Below are 18,144 nucleotides of genomic sequence, written 5' to 3'. Positions count from 1 at the left end.
CAGCAGTACAGCAGCCCGATGATATTATTGCCCTGTCTGAGAACTCAACCTGTGATGAGTGGGGGCGCGGAGATCTGGGCCCGAGTCAATCAGCCGACTAGTCCCGGTCCAACAGGAACTGTGAACGACATCCAGTCTACTAATCTACCTGCTACCATATAATAAGTAACACCATGCCCCGTGTCACTAACCATGTGTGGAGGCCAAAAGTCAGTGTTAGTATATTCTCTACCACCAAAATCTTATCTCGTTTCACTTGTGCCACAGCCAATTTCAGCACTGAGCCCTGTTTGATTGCACACACATCCGAGTTCTGTGCTGGACAAACGTGAGAATATATTTTATACACCAGATAATACAGACAGCATCGGTGAAAATCCGATCGTACCTGTTGCATATACAATACGCGCCCCAACACGGGTTGTGGGATAACGAGCTCTAAAGAAAAGATAGAAGGAGGCCATAATGTGGGGAGTTTGGTCCCTTCTGGTTGCCGTCTCTCTCGTTTCATTTGAGACATCGGAGGCCTTGATACTCCGGCAAAGAGAGATACCCGCAGTTGTGGCCTTAGATATCAAACGCAACGATGTGTCAGATCCGGTGGCGAGAGACCGCGCCAGACGAAAACGAGACACAACAACAGTTAGCCAAGCTCTTGATAATGAGGTATATGAGCATGCTCTACAATTAGGCCCTAAACATGATTGCTGACACGGATACCCCCAGGAAACGCTTTATTTCTGTAATGTGACACTTGGAACGCCGAAACAGAGCTTACGACTGGTCCTGGATACTGGAAGCAGCGATCTATGGTGCAATGCAGCGAATTCAACGTTGTGTTCTTCGTCCACGGATCCGTGCCGTACATCCGGCACCTACAGCTCCAACAACTCGTCAACATATGCATATGTTTCATCTGATTTTAATATTTCTTATGCGGATGGAAGCGGCGCGGCTGGAGTTTACGCAACTGATACCCTTCACATAGGAGGTGCGACTCTGGAAAATTTCCAATTTGGAATTGGATATTCCTCCAGTTCATCGGGTACGTGAATTCTACATACTCTCAGTCGCATCATAATCGAGACGCCGGCATCAGTATGTCTGAATCTGACTCTTGTTACCCATAGAGGGCGTTCTGGGCCTCGGCTATACTTCGAATGAGGTCCAGGTGGGCCGCTTCGGTGAAAGTGCCTACCCTAACCTTCCTAGGGCAATGGTGAAGGATAATCTGATAAAATCAAATGCCTACAGTCTCTGGCTAAATGATCTTAATGCAAACACCGGTTCCATTCTCTTTGGGGGTGTAAACACAAAGAAGTATCATGGTGAATTGCAAACGCTTCCCATCCAGAGGGTTGATGGCATTTACTCTGAATTTATCATTGCTCTCACAGGCGTTGCTTTCAATTCGGGGTCAAGCAATCGCAATTACTCTTCGAATGCGCTTCCTGCTGCTGTTTTGCTTGATTCTGGAAGCTCCCTTACCTATCTCCCGGACTCTATCGTTGCAGACATCTATGATGATTTTGATGTCGTATATGAACAGTCATCTGGTGTTGGATATGTGCCGTGCAGCCTGTCGCAAAACAACACTAACATCACCTACACATTCTCATCGCCTGCTATCACTGTCGGGGTGGCCGAGCTTGTTCTCGATGTAGGAGATCTCCTATTCCAGGACGGCGAACGTGCATGTATCTTTGGCATCGTCCCCGCTGGTGACAGTACCGCTGTTTTAGGAGACACATTCTTGCGCAGTGCGTATGTTGTCTACGATCTAGCGAATAATGAAATATCACTCGCCAACACGAATTTCGACGCCATGGGAGACAACATCTTGGAAATTGGAACTGGAGAAGACTCTGTCCCTGGGGCCACTAGGGTTGCTCATCCTGTCACAACGGTGGCAGTTGATGGCTCTGGGGCACGGATCGGGGGACCGACAGGTGCTATATTCACAGATATTCCATCAACGACGAGTAGTGGCGGTGCTGCTACACAGCTGACTAGTGTTCCAAAACACTTAGCGTTGAGTGCTGCTGCAATTGGATTCATGCTGGCTGTCTGAGTTTCCCTCATTTACCCATTTTAATGAGGACCTTTCTGATCCTCGCCTCTCTTTCCTGCCTGCTTTTGTGTCTGTGCGTTAAGTGGACCTGTCCGCTTATAGTCGCTCTTGTGTCCCGATACCCCTGGCTTTCTGTTCTAAGCTCTTCCCTTTTCGCCTTCATGATATTGATTGGATGAATTGTTATATTGACAAAATTATCGCGAGCCTCTTACTCGAGGTATATATATATATATATATATATATATATATTATACTTGTGTATATCTTTCGTCCGAATTGCATAGAGCACACCATGAGAGTTGTATATGTTTAAGGAAATAGGTACCGACAGTGAGTGTGATAGATCTAGCGATGAATACTTCGTAGAGAACCCGCCCTTTTCCAGAGGAAAAGGACTACCGGCAAGGTGTTCCGGTACATTCGCAATTTCAAGTTGCCATCTAGGTCGTGGCCTGCGGTCCCCACCGCCCAAAAGATTGCGAAGCGTCGCAATAAGCATCTAAATTGCAGTACTTGGTCCAGAATTACGGGCTGATTACACGTAAAGTTCTGGTTCAGACTTGCATACCTCTCCTCTCTCCCTTGTTTAGTTGAAGTGGTGTGGTGAATACTCCATATAAGTGAAATAAGTAAGCCATTGCTACATATGAAAATATGAACCAATGTGACTTTTTATATAATACACCAAATAAAAGCCGAAACATCCTATTTGAAGAGATGTATCTAGATAGGGCTCTAGAGTGGCTTGGCGCTAACGCGCTTCGCAAAATAATACTAAGATATGACCCATTTTAAGCTAGTGCAGCTGCACGGGAGTAAAAAGGTGTACCGAACCAGCAAACCAGCAACCTTATTTTTCGTCTGTTACGGTTTTATAGCAAGTAACATTTCATATATTTAGAAGAAGCCATGCCACGAATACCCAATCGAACCATTTTGAACGCATATCAACAAGACCCTCTTCTACCACTTCTCTTCCAGGAATGTCGATCACTTAGTTTGGCCAAAAATGAGCTGCGCTGGCTCAGGGATCGGGCAGTTCAAGTGGCTCAGTTAAACTTGGCCAAAAGAACAGTTAGATCTAAGTATTTTATAGGATGGCGGGGCTTGTTGAGATCTATGTGTCGTGCACGATCTCGAGGCCTTCCTCTCCAATACATTCTTGGCGACCAGCCATTTGGGAACCTAGATATTCGATGCAAGAGAGGCGTCCTGATTCCAAGGTAATGCTGTCGTGATTTTCTCGTGCATCCTGTGCTGAATAGCTTATGACCACAGGCCTGAGACTGAGACATTCACTTTCCATGCTGCGAGCTTGATCTTGCATGATATGCTCAAGAATGGACGTTCCCCAACGGAGAATCGTGCCACATGCTTGCGTATACTGGATCTGTGTACAGGAACTGGCTGTATTTCCCTCCTACTACATGCCCTCATTGCTCCGCATGTACAGCGGACTTCCATCCTTGGTGTTGATATTAGCGCAACAGCCATCGGTTTAGCAAGAAAGAATTTGATTTACAATATTCGACGAGGGTACTTGTCGGATACTGCGCTGATGGATATCACTTTCAGACAAGGCAATGTTCTTGATATACATGATATCTTTGGATCATCCATTCACACAGGACCCCCCGACGTGATCATATCAAATCCACCTTATATTTCTCAGAAATCATTTAGAGATGGGACAACTACACGCAGTGTTCGGAGATTTGAGCCCAGGATTGCACTGGTTCCTCCGAAAGGTGAGTATATGTCGGAATTACCACTGAACAGGCAGGAAGATATCTTCTACTACCATATATTATCCCTGTCGTTTAGGTTGAAGACAAGCCTTGTAGTGCTTGAATGTGGAGATCGTTTACAGGGCACGCGTGTCGCTGCTTTGTGCAATGACCTTGCGTCCGAATTTGAACAGGTCGGCAATCTACATATCTGTATCTGGCCAGCTGCAGACGAAAGCATGACGGGCGGTGATCTCCAATATTCTGAGCCATGTGTGGTCATAGTGCAGCGATATGGTTAAGCCAATAAGATTTCTTGTCAAGTACCGCGTAGACCAAAAGATATACATCCCTTCTAGCCCCGGGCGTAGAAGATAGAATATCGCAACATAGCCCCCTCGAACAGGCATACAGAGGAAGTTCGACAATAATAATAGGTGTGGCCTAATATGGCTCAAACACTAGATACAGGGCGCGGCCTAATAAGATGGTATAAATACTAGTTTCAGCTTACGTGGTTTTGAATCAGTGTGATAGAATAGCCTAGGAATAGCTTAGTTATCGGGATCAGGATCCTCAGAGTGACATACTAAAGTAGTTATAAAAATTATAAAATTATTAATAATAATTAAAATTTTTTATATCTTATAAGATACTACTCTTTTAATATTAAACTATTAATTTTTTAAAGATTAATTTATTTTATAGATATAAGCTATCTTCATTACTATTAAATAAATCTTAAATATTTAATAATTAATCTTTTATTTAGTTAATAGATTTCCCTTTAATAAATAGATTTTATTATATTTTATTTTTTCTAATTATTTAAAAAAGATACCATCCATTAAAGATTATAAAAAACGAGAAGTAATTAGTGATCAGATTAATTTAAAATTATTATTAATTATTATTCTTATTATTAGATCTGTCAAGGTGCGGGCAGGCAGGGGTGGTAGGATAGCAGGTTCTAGCAGGTGAGCAGGGTTCAGGTAATAATAATAACTAGGATTCTAACTGTTGGAAAATCAGGAGACGCTAAACCAAAAAAGGAAATTCCTAATCGGGCTTAGTATCTTCTGAGTATAATTGACTTAAACTAATCAAAGGATTCATGTGACAGGCTAAGAAGCTGGGTAGACTATGTAAAGTACGGTAGTCTATAAAAAAATTAAATTCGCTGGAGAAAAAACTATTTAATCTATAAATAGATTAGGTTTTCTTATAGATAACTCTTTCTAAGAGGTTTTTTTATAATATTAGTAAGTTTCTTTATTACTCTAAAGATTTTTATTCTTTCTATAGATATTATCAGATTAAGGATTAGGACTAGATAAGTTAGAATATAAATATTCTAATTCTAGATAGCTAATAGAGTTTAATTTTTTTTTAATTACTATTCTTTTTACTGTGACGTGGCTAATTTATTATAGATTTTAAAGAATTAGATAGATAGGATTATACTAGTATTTATAAGTCTTAATATTATAAAATTTAATTATTAATTTTTATATAAATATAATATATTTTTTCTATTTAATTAGAAATATTTTTTTATATATATATTTTCCTTAGAATATATTCTTCTTATCTAGGATTTTTTTAATAATATATTTTTTAATATTATCTTCTGTAATAATAGCTTCTAGTTATTAATTAATTATTTTTTAAATAGATAAAAAGTCTATAGTAGTAGATTAGAATAAGTTAATATAAAATACTAGATAGATTTTAAATAATATATCTAATTTATAGATATATATTTTAATTTATTTTAATATTATAAACTTTATATACTATTAGTCTAGCTTTTTATTAAATTAGTTAATTATAATATTTTTTAAATCTAGCTAAATCTTATTATTTTTTTATAATAAGAAACAGAGTTTTATTAATAGTTAGTATATTATTTTTATACTTTTTATACTACTACTATTATTAAACTAATAATATTTTAAATTTTTTAGAGTTTATTAAGAATAGTTTTAACCTACTTTTAGAAATTTTTAGTTTAATAATATTTTAGGGCATTTATTTTAATACTTAAATCTAGAAGTATTATATAAAAATTATATTATAAAAAAAAATTTATTTCTATTAATATAGAGTTCTGATTATTTAAAATTAATTATATTATAAATAATAATTTTTATTAATTAATCTATTATTAATTAATAAAATATTATAAAAAAATTTTAATAATTATAATTTATTATTCTATCGCACTATCTATTTCAAAATAATAAATAATAAAAAAATATTATTTAATATTTAAGATCTTATATAAAATTATTTATAATTTATTTATAAATTAAAAACCACAGTCTAAAACCACTGACTAAGATATTTTGTGGTAGTTATAAAATATTTAAATAAATATATTTATAAAGTTTTTTTATATTTATACTTAGAATAACCTTAATAATAATATTTTTAATTAATTAATTAATAATAATTATAATATTTTTATAACTTTAAGACTCCGGAAGATCTATTAAAAAATTAATAATAATATTTTATTAAAATTAATTAAGAATTAATAGTAGTTTTAAAAAGTTTTATTTATAATCTTTTTAAATATAATTAATTTTATAACTATTATAATTATAATAAAATTAGTAGATATCCTTACTTATATCTAGCTAATAATAATAATAAATAATTATTTTATAAGTTTAATTTTATCTAGGATATCCAGTAATCATATAATTATAAATTTTTTAAATAATTTAAATTTATAAAAATTTTAAATTAGAGATTTAAACTTATTCTTAAAAAAATAGGCACTAGTTTGTATTTAATTAATATTTTATAATAAAGATTTTTAATTTTAATTATTTAGAAAATTTAAATTTATTTTTAATTACTATTTTCCGGTATTTCTTTAAGTTTTTATTAATTTATTTAATTTATTTTTATAGATTATCTAGTATTAGCTCTATAGGCTCTAGGCTAGTAGAAATCTCTATATTAAAAATTTTTTTAATAAATATTATATAGTTAAATCTCTTTTTAGATATAGAATAAAATAATTAGATTTTTTAATTTATAATATATTTATCTTTTGTCTTAAGTATATTCTGGGATTTTTAAAATAAAATATTAGATTAAGTATTTATTATTTCTGGATAGTAATTAATTATAAAATTAAAATAATTTAAAAACTAGACTTAACGTATCTATTACTTTGTAAATTATTATTAAATTATAAAATATTCTAAATTTTAATAATTATTAAAAATTTTAAAATAAAGAAATATAATAAGCTTTAGTTTCTACTTTTATAGAACTTAGGTAATTGCTAATAGCTTTTTATTATAAATTTAATAATTATATTTTATAAATAGATTTCTCTACAAGAAATATATTATAGAATAAAAGATTTTCTAGTTATTCTACTAAAATAGTACCTTTTCTATATACTATTTAAAGAAATTAATTTTTATTAGAATTTCTTATTCAGGGTTCTAATATATTAGAATAGAAATAATAATAAAAATTTTTTTAAAGATTTTAAATACTTTCTGGATCTCTAGTATTTAATTAAATTTAATATTTTTTTTTATAAATTATATTAAAAATTTTAAATAGGCTTCTTAATCCTTGAGAAATTATTAATAAAAATTAATAAATCTTAGAAAAATTTTAATATTATAAGTAGTCTTCAGGGTCTCCTAATCTTATATAATTTAAATTTTATTAAAATTTATATAGATTTTCTTTCTTATTTTAATAATAAATCTTAGGTACTTGGTAGTGGTTATTTTAAATTTATATTTATTAATATTTATTTAAAGATTTATATTCTGTAAGTATCTTAGTATTTATTATATATAAATATAGTATTTAGCTAGACTTTTATTTATAAAAATAAAAATATCATTAATATAAGTAGAATAAAATTTATTAAAAAATTTTTATAAAATCTAGTTAATATATTGCTAAAAAATACTCGGGTAATTAATAAATTTAAATAAAATTATTAATTATTTAAATAATCTAAAATAAATATAAAATATAGTTTTCTATTTATTTTTTTCTTTAATTTAAATATGGTAGAAAGCCTGGATAATATCTAATTTAATATAATATTAAATTTTTAAAATATATTAAAAAATTTCTTGAATAAATAATAAAGAATACTAGTTTTTTATTATTATCTAGTTTAATATATAATAATCTATATAAAAATATAAATTATTACTAGATTTTAAAATAAATAATATAGGAACGGCTGCTAAGAAATTACTAATTTATATAAATTTTTTTTAAAAAATTAATTAAAATTTTTTATAATACTAAAAGCTCTAGTTAGTTTATTTAAGAAAAAAATTTTAGATCTTTTTTTTTTCTAATATTTTTAATTATTTTTATAGTGTAGTCTATCTCTGGATAATAAAATAATAAAATATTTATTATTATTTTATTAAAAATATCTAAATATTTATAATAAAATTTTAATAATTTACTCTTTATTTCTACAAGATTTTTTAATTAATTAAGCTTATAAAAAATTTTATTAATATCTACTAGATTTATTATAAATAATTTTATTAAATTTTTTTTTTAATTTTTTCAAGTATACCATGCATTAGTAGAGATTATATATAATATTAAAAAATAATTTTATTTTTATTTATATTATATCTCTATTTTTATACTTTAAATATAGAGTATAAAATTCTTAATCTAAAATATTATATTCTAGTATTTTATCTATGGAAGTTCTAATATAATATTATATTTATATATATATAATAGAATATAGAGATATATATATTTTTATAAACTCTTATTTATATCTAGTAATATTTGTATTAATTTAATTATTTAAATCTTTTTTTTTAAATTCTTTAATGCTTTGAGGTTCGATAAAAATATATTTTAATTTATTTTTATTTATAAAACTCTAGCTGATTATTCTATATAGTATATAATTAGTATTAATTAAAATATTTATAAAATAAATTCTATTAACTAATTTTAATATAGAGAAGGTATGATAGTTTTTAAATTCTTAAATTTTTTTTTAAATTTTTTATAATTTTAGTTAATTAGTATATACTCTCCCAGATAATAATCTAGAAAAATTATATTTTTTCTAGAATTAGGGATTACTAGATAACTAAATTTTTTAGAATTTAACTAGCTTCATTAACTAAATTATTTTTAAATAAAATTTAGTAGACTTTATCCTTCAAAACACTTTTTAAATCTTAAAAATACTATAATAATAGATATAGATATTTAGTAATATAATATTTTAAAGATTTATAATATATATAGAGTCCTGTCTTATAGTATTTAGTTAATATTTTTTTTAATATTTATTAGATTTATTAAGTAAGTCCTGTACTTATTACTATAAATTTCTAATCTATAATATTATTTATAATTATTTTTTTAAAAGTATTATTTATTTAGATACTAAAATATTCTAGTTATTTTTTTAAAAATTAGTTTACCTCCGTAAGCTTATTAACTATCTATTTAATTTATTAGTAGAAACTTTTAAAATCTAGTTTTTATTTAATATTAATTATTTATTAGTAAATGTTATTATTCAGGACTTAATATAAAAAATTTTTTTTATTTAAATTTTTTAAACTGTATCCTCTAGCCTTAATTAATAAATTATTAATTTTTATTAAAAAATTATTAATTATTTAATTTTTTTACTTAAAAATAAATAATTTACTAATAGTTTTTTTCTGTTAGGCTGGGTCCTCGTAAATTAATTTAAAATAATTAATTAAAATTATAGTTAAAAAGGTTAGGATTTTATAATTAATTTCTATTTATAGATTAATCTTTACTTTAGTTTTTTTATCTAGAAGTATAAATATATACTAGACCTATTTAACTAGCGTGTTAATAAACTATTAATTAATTCTAATTTTTATTTATATATTATTAAACCAGCTCAAGAACTTACTCTTATCTTTTCTATTAAAACTTAAAAAGATTAGTAGTTTTAGTTTCTTTATATTAATTAAATTTTAGACTAATACTAATATTAATACTAATATAGATAGAAGTACCGCAGTAAACACCTAAGAAAATAGAAATTAAATATTAATAATTTATTTAATCTATCTAAGGCTAGTTCTAATCTTATTATCTATTATTATATTTTATTAAATAATAATATATTATATTTTTATGCTCTAAATTATTAGTTTTTTAATATATCTAATTAATTAATTAATAATATTAGTTTAGGTAATGCTTCCATAGTAGCTAGAGATATTTATTAGTTTATTATAATTATTATATATTACTAATCTATTATCTAATAAATATTTTAAAGAAGGAGCGAATTCAAAACTATAATAAATTAAAAAACTAAATAAATTATATAAAGTATAATAATTTATAAAGGAATTAAATTCACTAGAGAAAGAACTATTTAATTTATAAATAAATTAAGTTTTCTTATAAATAACTTTTTTTAGAAGATTCTTTTATAATATTAATAAACTTTTTTATTACTCTAGAGATTCCTATCCTTTCTACAAGTATCATCAGATCAAGGACTAGGACCAGACGGGTCAGAATATAGATATTCTAATTCCGGATGGCTGACAGGGCCTAGCCCTTTTCAATTCAAGACAAGTTTCCTAAATAGGAAATAAAGAAGTAATCAAACTTAATCAAAGAAATGATTCTAAAGTGAATCACCTGAATCACCTGAATCACTTGAATCACTTGAATTACTTGAATCGCTTGAATCACTTAAAGAAAAAATAAAGTGAATGAACAAGAATTAAGACTATATTTATATTTATTTATCTATCAGACTGAATAATCATAAATTTAGCCTAGATCAGAATAATTTAAAATTAAGAAAGACATGAAATCATTAGAATGTAAGATAAAGTAGGATAAAACAAGATTTTTTAGTAAATATAATTATAATAAAGAAATAATGAATTTATATAATGAATATAATCATGGTGAAGAAATAATAAATTTATATAAGTAGGGAAACACAAGTATTCACTTAGTTAGCTAGGAAACCAGCCTATAAAAGTCAAATTATTAGAGATAGCCGATTCCTGCAGAGATGACTAGTTAATGATTTAATTAGCTAATTAATTTACTAAATTTAGCTAGTTAATAAATTAGGAAATTCCAGCCGACCCACCCTCCCAGGTTTGAAATGAATAATTTATTCATTTTAAACCTATATTTTTTCATAAAATTTGATCAATAGTAAATAAAAAGGGATATAAGAAAATGAATAATGAATAATAAAAAATAAATAGTGAATATTAAGAATTGATGATTATATATCCGATATTTTTCATATTCAGATGTTGAATAAATTTTTGATGTTTTTAATATGGTAATAGTTTAGTTAAACTATCAGCCATTATTTGATTGGTTAGGACCCATTTTATTTTAATTCTATTTACATCGATTTCTTGTTTAAACTAGTTTTGATGAATATCGATATATTTTTAATTTTGATTAAAAAACTAATTTTTTATTCAATAAAATTTGTATTATTTGTTGATTATCGCATTCAATAAAAATAGATTAATTTAAATTGAATTCAATAGTATGAAATAATCGTTTCTACCATAAAAATTATTTACTAGCCTGTATAAGAACTAATAATTCAGCTTTTATAGTAAATAAAGTCACTGCTTTTTGCTTTTTTACTAGCCAATCAATGGGACTATTATAAAGTTTACATATATATATCTCAGTACTTTTTCTATTTATATTATCTATAAATACTGCATCACTTACTATTAAAAAAATTAGTGTTTCAAATTTATTGATTTTTAATTTATTTTTTTGATTAAATTTTTGATTTATTTAATCAATTTGCTAATTTTTACCTGAATATGCAATACATAAATATCGTATTCCATATAAATAAGAAATTAGATGATTCACTGCATGTTGATATTTAGGATTAAGGTTTTAAAAAATTCACTAAATAATTAAATTGATTTCACAATATCAGGACGTGAAATAATAGCTAAATATAATACTAATCCAACTTTTTATTAATAAAATTAAATTTGATCAGGTAAATTCAATATTTTCAATTTTTTCTAATGGAAGTGGGGTGTTTGGTGATTTTTAATTAATTAAATTAAATTAATAAGCCATTTTTTCAATATACGAAGTTTGTGAAATCTATAATTTTCGATATTTTTTTTAATCACGGATTATATAAATATTTAAAAGTTTTAAACATTCACCTTGATCCTTCATTTGAAATTTCGATAATAATTCAGCTTTGAATTTTTCGTATTTTTCAGTATTTTTTTGATGAAATATAGTAATTATATTATTGATAAAAATTATTAAAATTATAAAATTATTAGTGAATACGCAAGGGTCTTTGATTCATAGATTATAAACCTAATTTTTTCAAGAATTTACCAATTATTTGTTGCTAAAGAAAAGATAATTAATGAAGACTATATAAAGTCTTATTTAATTTCAATACCTTGTTCTTTATTGAAAAACTAGGTGGATAAGATATATAAATTGTTTCTTAAATAAAGCTATTCAAGAAAGTATTCACTGCATCTAATTAGCGAATTTCAAGATTAAATACAGTAATTAGAGTAAATAAAAGACGTAAAGTCTGAGACATTAGGATTAAAGTCCTAGTTTCTTCCTAATTTAGGGCTTAAAGATCACCGCGTACACAAATTCGGGCTTTAAAAGCTGATAAATCACCGTTTTTATTGAATTTGTATGTAAAAACCCATTTTACCAGTAAAATTTAATGATTTTTTATTTAGTGAATTGGAACAGGGGTCTATATTTATATATTTTATAATTATTGATATTTAATTTTTGCTGCATTCAAAAATTCTGTTGAAAAATAATATTTTTGTATTTCTGACCAGTTGGCTAGCAGTAATAAAATTTTTCAATTTTCAGGATTTTATTAAATAATTCAGTTGAAAATGCGTATAGAAGTGAATGAAATAATTAATTTTAAATAGTTTAAATTACGTAATTTCTTGCTAATTTTGATAGACTAGAATTAAATAATTCAGATTAATTTCTTTTTCCAATAGTTTGAAGTAAATAATCATGATAAAAATCGTATTTTAAATTGTCAATTAAAACTGTTGGTAAAAAAGGAATTAGTATAAAAGATTAGTTACCTAAAATTTAATCTATTTGTTCTATTTGTTTTGTTTAGTCATTAATAATTTAATTATTTCCATTATTTTTATCGTTTTCATTATTTTCAATTTCAATTAAATAATTGTTTTTATTATTTTTTAAAGATTAATTAATTTTTATCAATTTGTACATCATTTTCGATTAAATCAAGAATTTCATTGAATTTTTATTGATTTAAGGCTTTAGGTGGATTTTACCCTAAATTATCTTGATAAAATTCACTGATTTTTCCGGTTGAATTTTTATAAGTTGAATTTTCATTAAAAATACAGTCCTTTGCTACAATAATTTTATTTTTAAATAAATCCAAATTTTCTAAATATTTGAAGCAATATAGCCGATCAGATAGCTAATAAGAGCTCTAGGATTAAGCTTACTAAGCCATAGTAGTTTAATAATCTATATATAGGCTTTACAACTATACCGTTTTAGGTTTACAAGATCAGGTTTTTTAGTTAAAAAATTGGGCAGATTTCATAGTGAATTGAAAAATATTTCATACAGTGTTTTCCAGTTTAGCTATTTATTTAGAGTTTTATTTAATAAATAAATTACTATTTCCATAGTAACAAGCTAATAAAATTAAGGAATTTCTGAATCAATTAATAAAATTTGAATTTTTTTATATAATTAGAGCACCGGCCCTTTTTGAGTAAGGGTTTTATTCAGGTTAGCTTTCTGGACTTTGTATTAAAACTAAGCCATTTTTAGAATAGAATATAAACTAATTAAATAGATTAGGATCATTATCTGAATAAAATTAATAAGATTAAATTTTGAATTATATTTGAATGAATTGTATCATTTATTTAATTAAATTTGAAATTTCTGATTTTTGCACAATTGCTGTAGCCAAATAGTATTTAGTAAATAAGTAATAAATATGACTAATATATTTTTTCTGTTTTAGATTTTATTCCATATAAATAAGGTCCCAGTGTACGCAATTAAATATTGAATGATTAGTAATCATTTATCTACATAAACTTTACCTATTTGTATTTAAAAATTGATATGTTTCATAAAGATTGAATTCACCTTAATTTAGGCAGTGAAACATCAATATTTTTAACTAATTTTTCAAGATTTTTAATGATTTCTTCATCTGGGTGGCCCATGCGTTGATACTATAAAAATATAGATTCTTTTGATTTAATTGAATTTATACTGTTTATTAAAAAATTGAATTGTTGATTTTGATCATTAATTATTTGATGAATTTGATTAAATTTTATAAATAAAATACTATTTTCTTCATGAATTTTATATAAAGATTAATTATTTAAGGTTTCAAGTTGATTAATCCTAGAATTGATAAAAATATTACTTTGTTTTACTTTTGATGCCGAAATAATATTTAAATAAAAATCAGGAATAAAGACGACATTTTTTAATTTAAAGTAAATATATTTATTTCTAATATAAATAGTTAGATCAAGCCAAACTGTACCAAATCCTTTAATATCAGTATTAGTATTACCGATTATAACTTTTATTGAATGATCAACTAGTAAATAATCTAAAAAATGTTGATATTATTACAAATATGCGTATCTAAAACTGTATTAAAAACTTATAAATTTTTCATATCGAATTTGTTTGCAATATTTGATTTATTTATTAAAAAAGAGATAGTAAAAGCAAATAAATCATCAAAATTTTATTAAATTATATTATCATGATTTTTATCATGATTTTGATCAGTTTGATCAGAATTTTTATTTAATAAATTTTGAATTTTTTTTTTACTTTTTCATATGTAAACTTCAATTTCAGATTTTCAAGTACTTGATTAAATTTTTCAAGTATTTTTAGATTTGGTTTCTAGCAGTTTGGTCATTTTACAGGATTTATTTAAAAATATTTACTAAAATAGTGAATTAAATCATATGGACATTATGGTTTATCTAATTATTTAAATTAATTTAAATTGAATTAGTTTGAATTGAATTAACTAAATTCTTCTTTTAATATTATGTTTATAATTTTTACTTAATATTTTTATTTTATTTATTAGTTTTAATATATTCAATTGAATTCACAGCATTGGTAGATCATTTTAAAAAAATCAGGTAATTCTTCATATTTTTCATCTGTAACGGCAGCCTCGTTCAGGGCCTTATTCAGGATCATGTGACCATGTTTGTTATATTTGCTTTACTATTATTTTCTTCAAGCGAGTGTCTATAATACTTTTTATTTTCCTTTTTTCCTCCTTATGCTTAAAGTTCTAGAGTAGTTAGCACTAATACGACCTCATTTTATTATATTAAATAGCTGTTTTATAACTTTAATTTCTTATTACTATACACGGCCAGCTCCTACCAAGCTATTAATAGTCTCTATCCCGCGTTCTTAGTAATGTTTAACGGCTAAAAAGCTTATCTGATTGACTAAATAAATAAAATAACTAAAGAAAGTAACTAGATTTTTAATCTTAAGAATAATTAATGACTTTCTATGATACCCCCTGACGAACTAGACTGGGAAGATAGCTTTAATTAGATTAAATTTAATATCTGGTATAAGAAAGACCTAAAACAGATTTTTAAAGTTCTTTTAAAGATTTTTAATAATTTAGAGATTGAAAGAGATAACCTCCTTAATAAGTAAAACTAATAGAGCTAAGAGATAACCACTCTTACTCAGAAATAGGATAAAATTATTAAAGAGTAAAATATTTTTATAGTATAAATTATTTATTAGATTTTAATTATTTTTTAAAGTACAACTATCCCTGAGCCTAAGAGAGTAATAAAAATTTCTAATCTATTTTTATTTAGTGATAGAAAGAATATCTCTTTTAAAGATTAGATATTAACTATATATTAGAAACTAGAAGTTAATATTAATTAGTTTATTATTTTAATAGTATGTAAAGTTTATATTACTAATTATTATAAAAATAATATAAAAAAATATTTAATATTTAAACTCTGTCTGAGTACAACTAATTCTTATAATAATATTAATAATATGCTAAAATATCTAGAAATTATTTTTATTAATTTTTATAAGATTTATAACGCCTATTACTAATACCAGGACCTATATATAAAAATTAAAAAAAAAATTTATATTTTTATCTCTATTTTTTATTATCTCGCGGTGGAAGCTGGAATTAATAAAAACTTTTAAAAAGAAAATCTATATAATAAATTATTTTTTAAGCTAAAGAAATCTATTATATATAGTTTTAATAATAAGTGTTACTTCTTTGATAACTATATAAAAGAGTATATAAATTCTATAGATTTAATTAATAACTTAATAAAAAATTATATTAAAAATAATAATATTATTATTAGTAATTATAATAAATTCTATAATTCTTATATTTTCTTTAATACTTTAAATTCTAAAAATATTGCTTTTAAGACTTTAACTTATACTTTGAGTATAGAGCTAGAAACTAGAGAGATATTAATAAGAGAAAGAAAGTATTTTTATTATAAAAAGCTTAATTATAGAAATAAAAAATACTTTAAAAAAATTATATAAATAAAGATCCTGGAAACCCCCGCAGAAAAACTTAAATTAATAAAAAATAATATTTAAAAAAAGTCTCTATCCTGGACGAGCTAAAAATTTAAATAAATATAATAAATTTATAAAATTTATTAGAAAATAATAATAATAGTTTTATAATTACTATTTTATTCTTTAAAAATAGTATTATTATCTCTATTTATATATTTATTAATTCTAGAACTAATACTTAATAATAAATATTTAATTTATTATTAAATTAATCTAATATTTTAAAATATTAATACTATTCTTAAAAAAAATAATTTTAAATATAGGTTTTAATAGAAAATAGATTACAAATTTAATATATATATTCTAATTAAATCTTATAATTAATAGTTATTAATTTTTAAATATCTCTTTCTTTATACTGGACCTAGGAAGGAATAATACTATTTTTAAAAAAATATAGTTTATTAAATATAATATTTTATTAAATTACTTGAATTACTAATTAATTTAATTAAACTAACTAATATTAGAGAATAAAATAAAAACTAGATTTTTTATAAATATTTTTTTAAATTATCCTAGAGTAGTCCCTAGTAAACTATAAGTATTAATAAAATATAACTTAAAAGGACTATAAGATATAATTAAAAAATAAATAATCAAAATTTTTATAATTATTATTAATTTTTTTCTATATTAACTGAAGCAGCCTGTGCGAGATTTTAATAAAAATAAAATATAATCTAGTTAAAAAGAACTATTAGTATTACTTTTTTCCTAGAATTTTAAAATCTGAATTAAAGTTTATCCTAATTAGATTTCTCTACAGAGAAATAACTCTTATTAAAATAACTAGCTTTTAATAATATTTAAAAAATTTAGAGATAGAGACCTTTATTACTTTATTTAATATTATTAAAAAATTTTTATAAAGAAACTAAAGATTTTATATATAAGTAAAAAGAATAAGATTAAAAAAATTTTTCCTAAGTAATATTATAATCTAGTAGATATTTTCTTTAAAAAAATCTAATATATTACTTCTATTCTAGTATTATAATTATAAGATTTAGCTTAAAGATAAGAACTTTCTAAGTATTATCTTTTTTTATAAAATAATAATAAAAGAGTTATAGGCCTCCCATGATTATATTATAAAGAATTTAGATAAAAAATTTATTATATTAAGCTTTATATTTTTTTATATTTTCTATTCTAATAGTTTAAAAGTTTAGAGGAGGCCTCCGCTTCTATATAAATTATTAAAAATTAAATATTTTAATTAAGAAAGATCTATACTTCCTATCCTTTATTAATAAAATAATAGACTATTTATATAATATAAAAATCTTTATTAAATTTAATATATATTAAGATTTCTACTGAATCTGAGAGATTTATTTATAAGATCTATTTATATTTTAATTCTCTAATAATTACTCTTAAGAATAGTATTAATTAAGGACTTAATATTATAGTTTTAAATAATATACTTCTAGAAAAAGATTATTATGATTTAGTCTAGCTCTTATAAAATCTAGATAACTATTAATAAAGATATAAATCTAATTTTTAAAATTATTTGTCAAAATTAATTAGTATCTAATATATAATATCTATAACTAGTAAAGAAATCTTATAAAGGTTTTCTATAAATATTTCTAACTAGAGACTAATTACTTTAAACTATAATCT

General features: G+C 24.5%; 3 protein-coding genes across 3 annotated transcripts; 2 read left to right on the top strand and 1 right to left on the bottom strand.

The window, feature by feature from the left end:
* Nucleotides 1-65: 65 nt before the first annotated feature.
* On the top strand, nt 66-2,362 carry BO80DRAFT_496984 (pepsin-like aspartic protease). Its single transcript, XM_025724053.1, has 3 exons — nt 66-666; nt 727-1,045; nt 1,131-2,362. Exons 1-3 carry the CDS (start codon nt 466-468, stop codon nt 2,069-2,071), a joined length of 1,461 nt encoding a protein of 486 aa, XP_025570746.1. The 5' UTR covers nt 66-465; the 3' UTR covers nt 2,072-2,362.
* Nucleotides 2,363-2,927: 565 nt separating this feature from the next.
* BO80DRAFT_391717 (S-adenosyl-L-methionine-dependent methyltransferase) lies at nt 2,928-4,109 on the top strand. The gene is made up of 2 exons (XM_025717189.1): nt 2,928-3,297; nt 3,353-4,109. The coding sequence occupies exons 1-2, from the start codon at nt 2,984-2,986 to the stop codon at nt 4,101-4,103; spliced, it is 1,065 nt and encodes a 354-aa protein (XP_025570745.1). The 5' UTR covers nt 2,928-2,983; the 3' UTR covers nt 4,104-4,109.
* Nucleotides 4,110-11,394: 7,285 nt separating this feature from the next.
* Nucleotides 11,395-11,556, bottom strand: BO80DRAFT_366425 (uncharacterized protein; the record flags this gene model as incomplete). The annotated part of the gene is made up of 1 exon (XM_025716248.1): nt 11,395-11,556. A coding segment is annotated over one exon (162 nt), but the record flags the coding sequence as incomplete, so codon positions are not given.
* Between the last annotated feature and the right edge of the window lie 6,588 nt (nt 11,557-18,144).

Source organism: Aspergillus ibericus, assembly GCF_003184845.1.
Source record: "Aspergillus ibericus CBS 121593 unplaced genomic scaffold BO80scaffold_57, whole genome shotgun sequence".
NCBI lineage: Eukaryota > Fungi > Ascomycota > Eurotiomycetes > Eurotiales > Aspergillaceae > Aspergillus > Aspergillus ibericus.
This window is presented reverse-complemented; position numbering and strand designations above follow the sequence as displayed.

Excerpts from the sequence above, each read along its gene's own strand:
- BO80DRAFT_391717 (XM_025717189.1), top strand. The coding sequence starts at position 2,984 with ATGCCACGAATACCCAATCGAACCATTTTGAACGCATATCAACAAGAC. Across the intron at positions 3,298-3,352 it reads AGAGGCGTCCTGATTCCAAG|GCCTGAGACTGAGACATTCA; the intron begins GTAATGCTGTCG and ends TTATGACCACAG.
- BO80DRAFT_496984 (XM_025724053.1), top strand. The coding sequence starts at position 466 with ATGTGGGGAGTTTGGTCCCTTCTGGTTGCCGTCTCTCTCGTTTCATTT. Across the intron at positions 667-726 it reads GCCAAGCTCTTGATAATGAG|GAAACGCTTTATTTCTGTAA; the intron begins GTATATGAGCAT and ends GGATACCCCCAG. Across the intron at positions 1,046-1,130 it reads ATATTCCTCCAGTTCATCGG|AGGGCGTTCTGGGCCTCGGC; the intron begins GTACGTGAATTC and ends TGTTACCCATAG.